The 8,525-nt window shown below is 35.5% G+C and overlaps 1 protein-coding gene across 1 annotated transcript; it reads right to left on the reverse strand.

The window, feature by feature from the left end:
* Nucleotides 1-3,051: 3,051 nt before the first annotated feature.
* Nucleotides 3,052-7,508, reverse strand: bloc1s5 (biogenesis of lysosomal organelles complex-1, subunit 5, muted). The gene is made up of 5 exons (XM_016231226.1): nucleotides 7,440-7,508; nucleotides 6,993-7,071; nucleotides 6,647-6,780; nucleotides 5,473-5,531; nucleotides 3,052-3,225 (listed from the first exon to the last, which is right to left on the reverse strand). Exons 1-5 carry the CDS (start codon nucleotides 7,459-7,461, stop codon nucleotides 3,052-3,054), a joined length of 468 nt encoding a protein of 155 aa, XP_016086712.1. The 5' UTR covers nucleotides 7,462-7,508.
* Nucleotides 7,509-8,525: the final 1,017 nt, after the last annotated feature.

Raw genomic sequence — 8,525 nt, forward strand, 5'->3', positions numbered from 1 at the left:
TGTATATATTGAATTTATAAATGTGTACAGTGGGTACGGAAAGTATTCAGACCCCCTTAAATTTTTCACTCTTTGTTATATTGTAGCCATTTGCTAAAATCATTTAAGTTAATTTTTTTTCCTCATTAATGTACACACAGCACCCCATATTGACAGAAAAACACAGAATTGTTGACATTTTTGCAGATTTATTAAAAAAGAAAAACTGATATATCACATGGTCCTAAGTATTCAGATCCTTTGCTGTGACACTCATATATTTAACTCGGGTGCTGTCCATTTCTTCTGATCATCCTTGAGATGGTTCTACACTTTCATTTGAGTCCAGCTGTGTTTGATTATGCTGATTGGACTTGATTAGGAAAGCCACACACCTGTCTATATAAGACCTTACAGCTCACAGTGCATGTCAGAGCAAATGAGAATTATGAGGTCAAAGGAACTGCCTGAAGAGCTCAGAGACAGAATTGTGGCAAGGCACAGATCTGGCCAAGGTTACAAAAAAGTTTCTGCTGCACTTAAGGTTCCCAAGAGCACAGTGGCCTCCATTCCTTAAATGGAAGACGTTTGGGATGATCAGAACCCTTCCTAGAGCTGGCCGTCTGGCCAAACTGAGCTATCGGGGGAGAAGAGCCTTGGTGAGAGAGGTAAAGAAGAACCCAAAGATCACTGTGGCTGAGCTCCAGAGATGCAGTTGGGAGATGGGAGAAAGTTGTAGAAAGTCAATCATCACTGCAGCCCTCCACCAGTCGGGGCTTTATGGCAGAGTGGCCCGACGGAAGCCTCTCCTCAGTGCAAGACACATGAAAGCCTGCATGGAGTTTGCTAAAAAACACCTGAATAAGATTCTCTGGTCTGATGAGACCAAGATATAACTTTTTGGCCTTAATTCTAAGCGGTATGTGTGGAGAAAACCAGGCACTGCTCATCACCTGTCCAATACAGTCCCAACAGTGAAGCATGGTGGTGGCAGCATCATGCTGTGGGGGTGTTTTTCAGCTGCAGGGACAGGACGACTGGTTGCAATCGAGGGAAAGATGAATGCGGCCAGGTACAGGGATATCCTGGACGAAAACCTTCTTCAGAGTGCTCAGGACCTCAGACTGGGCCGAAGGTTTACTTTCCATCAAGACAATGACCCTAAGCACACAGCTAAAATAACGAAGGAGTGGCTTTACAACAACTCTGTGACTGTTCTTGAATGGCCCAGCCAGAGCCCTGACTTAAACCCAATTGAGCATCTCTGGAGAGACCTAAAAATGGCTGTCCACCAACGTTTACCATCCAACCTGACAGAACTGGAGAGGATCTGCAAGGAGGAATGGCAGAGGATCCCCTGAAAAACTTGTTGCATCTTTCCCAAAAAGACTCATGGCTGTATTAGATCAAAAGTGTGCTTCTACTAAATACTGAGCAAAGGGTCTGAATACTTAGGACCATGTGATATTTCAGTTTTTCTTTTTTAATAAATCTGCAAAAATGTCAACAATTCTGTGTTTTTCTGTCAATATGGGGTGCTGTGTGTACATTAATGAGGAAAAAAAATTAACTTAAATGATTTTAGCAAATGGCTGCAATATAACAAAGAGTGAAAAATTTAAGGGGGTCTGAATACTTTCCGTACCCACTGTTATTAAAAACTTGCTACGTGTACTACATGTACTAACCGAGACTTGTCACAGCACTTACACTGTCCTCATTTATAAGTCTTTGGATAAAAGCATCTGCTAAATGACTAAATGTAAATGTAATGAATTGGTGGCTATTTCATACATTTGAGTGAGATATGACCCAGTGAGTGACAGTTATGTTTAGTGGTGAATTTATGTGTGGATCATCATGCTCACCCCCCCAAAGTCTTTTGTCAATTAATATTTCCACCTCACAAAATAGCTATTTAAGTGGTCTGTCTATCACACAGCATTTGATATTTGGTCAAAGCATTTACTTGACAGACACATGACAACAGTAGTAAAATCATTAGAGTGATTGGACGAATGTTTTGCTGGCTATTGAAAGTTTTTATTGATTCTTCAATGTTGGCAGACTGGAAGCAAACTCAATTTTATTTTGGTTAACATGAAAGAAGCTGGAAAAGCCACACCATGACCAACAGCATCTCAAAGAAATCTCTGAAATAATATCTTCCACTGATGCATCCACACAGAGAAATACATTGACTAACGGTAAACAGATTTTGTGGCAACATTAGTGTGTAAATGCTCAGGACATAGCGTGTGAAGAATTGACAGTCCAATCGCTCCACCCGTGTCAAAGGCAGCTCAGATTCACTGAATGTGCTGTCTGACTTTTTACTATTGTATGGAAAACACAGGTAGATGTGAGGAGAAAGGACAGATTTCTGGCCAAGATCTCTTTCCATCTAAAGCAGGTGCACAGACTGCCTTAAAACACATTCAGATGTGTTTAATGCAAGAGACAGTACAAACACATGCAGGAAAAAACTGTCATATGAGAAGGTATTTACAATTTTTTAACTGATGTGGAAATTACTATAATTAGATGTGAATTTAAAGGATGTGAGAGGCACATGTGTGCCATGATGGATGTTTTTACATAGACTGAAAGACCTCATGAATGTAACACACACATTGAAAGACACATAATTAGATGTTACAGGCTTGAACTCTTTGTATTTAGTTATGCATTAAATATAAGTAAATATAATATTTGATCAACTTCAGCTCCTCTGTAAAATCAACAAGGCCACAGAGCAATACTTAAGCTCAAAAGAAATCCATCCTGAACATTCAAGCTTAGCAGACATAATTATTACGTCATTGTAAAAAAGTAAAAACGTAAAATAAATAAATAAAAACAACGGTGTGAAGATTCTTAAAACATTGACATATTGTCCATGCTCAATTGTATTGAATGTGCACTTGTAGTCTGCATAAAATCAAGCATGATGACATTTTCATTTTGTATAAAATATTTCTTTAATGCCATCCTCGACAGCATCAACACAATGGAAAAAGAAAATAACTGGACGTCACTGATATGTTATAACTCAAACACATTCATCACGGTTCAGAAGCTGCTGTATTTGGCCAGGTCTTTTTTCATGTCGTTGTATTGAGTGCTGAGTCGGCCCACAGCTTTAGCATGCTCCTCATCCACCTCCTCCTTCAGCCGAGACTGCTCCTTCAGGAATTCCTCCCAGTTCTGCTTCCGCCTCTCCGCACACACCTGCATATGTGTGTTCTGAACACACACATCAACATATACAATATGCAAATTATCATTAGCTTTCATAATAATCTGTTTGAAATTTGACCATTAAAATGCTAACTAACTGTCTTTAGTAGGGGTGGGAATCGCAGGGTACCTCACCATACGATATGAATCACGATACATGGCTCACGATACAATAATATCACGATACAGCGATTCTGCGACAATCTATATATTGCTAGACAATTCTGTAATGATACATAACGATATATGTCTAACTATGAAAACAAAATGCCTGTGAAAAGGTTAAGTGCAAGTTTTCTCTCTTTATTCAATCCAAACTGTTAGAAAACAGCACAAAAGTTATGTAAATCAAATTTAACATGCTAAGTAAATTAATCATTTTATTCTTGGATTTATTAGACGCTTACACTTGTCTTTGTGAGTAAACCAACACATTTAACTGCTTATCAACTTTATATATAGCCTATACGTCCCGGGGCTATTGTGTTTTCCAGTCGGGCTACCAAAATGTATCACCACTCTGCAGAATGCAGATCTTTTTAAATGAAAAAATGTACTCTGTGTGATTGGCTTTCGGCCCTTTGTATTAAACTATGCATACATGCATGATGCTGTTTTGTTTATAGTTGTTTAAGCAACTTAATTATAATTGGTTTATAAACATTATTTTAAACATTATGCACTTTTTTCACAGATAGTCATGTCATCTTATGCTTTGAAGAAACGTGCATTAGTAATATTTTGCTCGATGCGCCCTCTTGTGGCCTCAGGAGAGAAGCCAAAAGCTTTTCTTCACCCTAACTGAAATTATGCATTTTAAATGAGAATATAATTCGAATTTTGATAACATTTATGTACAAAATTCGAATTTAGTTTTTCAGCCCTTCTACAATGCTATCATATGACCCCATCATACTGATTAATTCAGCAAGTACAATTGTTTCATTTGTGATCTATGCAAAAAAAGATTACTCTTCTAAACTTGATTTGCTTGCTTTTGATTTTATGTGATTCTTTCTTTAAATGTGCAATCTTGTAGATCAAGAAGTAAAATGTTGAAATTAAGTATTATTTTATGGTGAGATTGTTTATGCTGCTTTACTGAAAGAGTAATTAATGAGTAATTAATAATTAGCATTTGGAATGCTAATGTACTATTACTAGTAGTCGATTACAGTTAGTGATGGGAAAAGGCTTTTTGTTTAATAATAAAATAAAAAAATAATAAAAAAAATTAACCAGTTGCTTTGCGAAATGTTTCATCATCTCAAAGCACTCGAAATGCCATACACTAGTAATACCTGCTGGTCAGAACAGTGTAAATGTAGCATAAACGCATAGCCTAAACATGCATAAAATCACCTTTTGCAAACCAATTGCAAATGTTTTATTGAAAGTGCAATCTAAAAAATATGAAGTGTCCGTATAATGTTATTTTATTAAATTGTATGACTTGTTTTGTTTGTTTTATGGAGAGCTTGGTTAATCTGGCCTTAAGAGACTAGTAACTACAGCTCTTCCTTTTTATTATACAAATGTGTCATTAAAAACTGATTCGAGATCAGGTAAAAACTATATAGACACTGGTTCGTGGGTTCACAGAGATCGACTACTAGTGGAGAACCTTTATAAAGTACAGTAACTAGCTAGTACAATCTTATAATTTAGTGATGTGACAAAAATATATGAAACAGAATAAATTAAAAATACAATAATTCTGTCAGGGACCATGTGAAGTTATGTTGAGACTATTTAATTGGGTCATTTAGAAATTACTTTTAATAAAGGTAGGTAATCCAAATATTCCAAGCACATAGAAAATCTACATACTGTAGAATTGGTAAAAGTAGTACATTGGTATGCTACAGTATACATCATGGGTGCTTAATCCTGTTTCAGGAGATCTAACTTTCTGCAAAGTTTAGTTCCTGCTCTATACAATGTTGCAGTTCTTGTTGTGGCAAACTGTTGGTTGCTCTTGCTCCACCCCTCCTAGCTAGAGTGCACTAGCCAGAGTGCACTAGAATTCACCAGTGAGAGGTGAAGTCCACAGTCAACGCAGCCATCTACCAGGATGTTGGGTTTTTGTGAAATGTGAGTCAAAATCATCACAATTAAAATAACCAAAGACTTAAACTACTTCAGTCTGTGTGCATTGAATTTATTTAATACACGGGTTTCACAATTTGAGTTGAATTACTGAAATAAATGAACTTTTCCACTACATTCTAATTTATTGAGATGCACCTGTACCTGTTCAGCCTCTAGCTCCCTCTGCTGGATCCTCTGTGCCATATGATTCGCCGCTTCAACTACAAATAGAAAAGCAAATGTCAATACAATATTCCCATCAATACACTAATCTTGCTTTTAGAACATTGACTAAAAAATAAAAACATTCTTATGGAATTGCCTGGCAGCAACAGTAAATAACACAGATCTACAAATGTATGCCAAAATAATTACAGTGCTTTATATAACATTTATTGATATACATTTAAATTCATTTTTGCAATGTTTCACAGTGGTCTCACATTTTTGCCTAAGCCTCTTTAAAATGACTAAATGAGTTTGTTTCTTCACTGGAGCAGATTTGGATCAATTTATAATTACATTACTAGCTCACAAATAGATCATCTGCAGTGAATGGGTGCCATCAGGATCAGATGATAAACACACCACAATAATCCACATGACTCCAGTCCATCAGTAAATGTCTTGTGATGCAAAAAACAAAACAACAAAAAAAAACCTGTCTTTGTAATAAACAAATCAATCATTAATGTTTTTTGTTTGTTTGTTTTTTACTTCAAACCGTATAAAGTCCATCATTCATAATAATACTTTCTCCAATGAAAATGTTGTCTCATCTGAATCAGGAGAGAAATATGCACAGATCAAGCACCATTTATAAAACAGTTCTAATAAGTCAGTGTATTTTGATGCGAGAGGATGGACTTTTTCACTGGAGGAAGCATTTTTATGGTCTTAAATGTATTATATAAATGTATTATTAATATCACAAACACACAGCTTTTTAATTAACAAGACGTTAATTAAGTTGTGTTGATTACTTATGGATTATTGTGATGCTTTTATCAGCTGTTTGGACTTCTGACGGCACCCATTCACTGCAGAGGATCACTGACGAGCAAATGATGTAATGCTAAATCTATTTTAAATAAGTTTTAAATTTTAATTTCAGGTGAAAAAGAAAACGATTCCTTTAATGCATTAAAATATATTTATTTTTAACGATACTAACAAAATAGGGCACATTTAAAACTTAAAACTTATTACACAATATTTATTAAACATTACACAAGATTCATTCAACATAAGTTTCTTTCCTGTCTGCATGTCCCTTTCCTCTTCATGTTGTGTCTGACACTTCATCACACTCTTTACTGTAAATGATGAGACTTACGTTGTGTGAGAGCGTCGCATAGTTTCTCATGCATACTCTCAGTGCACCGCGGCAGATCATGTTCATTTGTGTCTGATGTCATCTTATTAAGACTTTCAGGCAGACGGCATTCTCTGAAAGCACGCTTCTCCTGAGGGAACACAAACAATTCTAGTGTAAATTTGGTTGTAGTCAGTATGTCACGGCTCAAAGAACATACAAGTAAAAGAACAATGCCACCATGTTGGATGTACAGTACTATGTCCAGCAATGTATTTATACTAACTACACAACTGTATACCTAAAGAACACACTGCATTAATTAATTTAAAATGCAATTATCAAAATAAAGTTATGTAATTACTAAAACTCCCTGATGAAGAATTTAATTTCTCCCTGCAAGACCGGCCTGTGATCAATCAGCCTGGACTGAATGTCACCAACATCTGTAAAGAGGCATTACATGAATATCACAATTAATAAACAAAGAGGTATCAAATTTAATAAGTTATCTAATGTACTTTAAACTACTTTCATTATATGCTAGGTTTATGTTAGGTGACAGTTTATCTAACATATATAATTGTCTTTACTATGAAAAATGTGTCTTTAATATTTAAAAAAATGTCATTAGCTAAAATTAGTGGATAATATTTAAACGATCATTAGTTCAAGCAACCTGCAGTTAGAAAAGATCTTGAAACTTCAATTTTGGTGTGCAGTCAGCAGCATTTTGATTAATTTTATCTGCGTTAACTGCAACGAGATACGTCTAAAATGCGTAAGACTTAAGACAATTAACATAACAACCAACCTTTTACAATCTTCTCCATCATCACGAGATGCTGGTTAATCTGACAGCCTTACCAAGCTCATGAAATTTCTTTCTTCTGTAGAACGCAAAAGAAGAGATTATGAAGAACAGTGACTGAGGGCCAAACAACACTGACTTTCAGTGTATGGAAAATAACAACAACATGAACACCAAGGGTGAGTAAATACATTTTTCGGTTAACTACTTCTTTAATATAGCTTACAATATCAAATAATAATAATAAAAAAACAATATTAATAAATAATAATTCATTAATGCAAATGTTAGTAGTACAGCTGTATAATTGAACTAGACTGTATATGTCCATTTTGCTACCAGTGATGGTATCAACATTATCAAGATCAGGCCCCCTGAGACACATCTGCATTTTTAGATTTTCAAAAAACTTCATTCTGTATGATTTATAAGCTTTTGTACCCGTGGGGACCACAAGTTAGGTCCCCACCGTGACACGAGTCCCCATGAGTCTGTGTGTGTTCAGGTTTAAGTCTCCACCAGGATATATAAACCAGTACGCACGCACACACACACACGCACACACACACACACACACACACACACACACACACACACAGTTAAAAAACAGCTTCAGAGTTGAAAATAAAAAGAAATGGGAGTGTTTTACAAGGAAATACTGGTCATATGTTTAATTCAGAATAATACTCGCCATTTCTTTGAAATTTACTAGCAATTTTTGAGTGAATTTTGTTTTTAAGCCATTTTTTTTAACATGAGCTAACTACAATAGTTAACATGAGCTAACAATGAATATCACAATTAATAAACAAAAAGGTATCAGTGATGGCACCAACATTATCAAGATCAGGGCCCCCTGAGACACATCTGCAGTGATAGCTGTTTATTATTAATAACTTATACTACTTTTTAATGCTAGCTTCATTATTATGCTAATTATTCTAAAATTATATTAAAGAGAAATTGCACAGAAATCTATACAACATTTAACATGCTGCTATTTGTATTATTTCATCGTTTTGTGTTATAGAACAATACCTTTTGGTTTGAAGAGGTAGAAGTCGGCATGATATGTATTAAACACCCGAG

Source organism: Sinocyclocheilus grahami, unplaced genomic scaffold (genome assembly GCF_001515645.1).
Source record: "Sinocyclocheilus grahami isolate Dianchi unplaced genomic scaffold, SAMN03320097.WGS_v1.1 scaffold385.1, whole genome shotgun sequence".
NCBI lineage: Eukaryota > Metazoa > Chordata > Actinopteri > Cypriniformes > Cyprinidae > Sinocyclocheilus > Sinocyclocheilus grahami.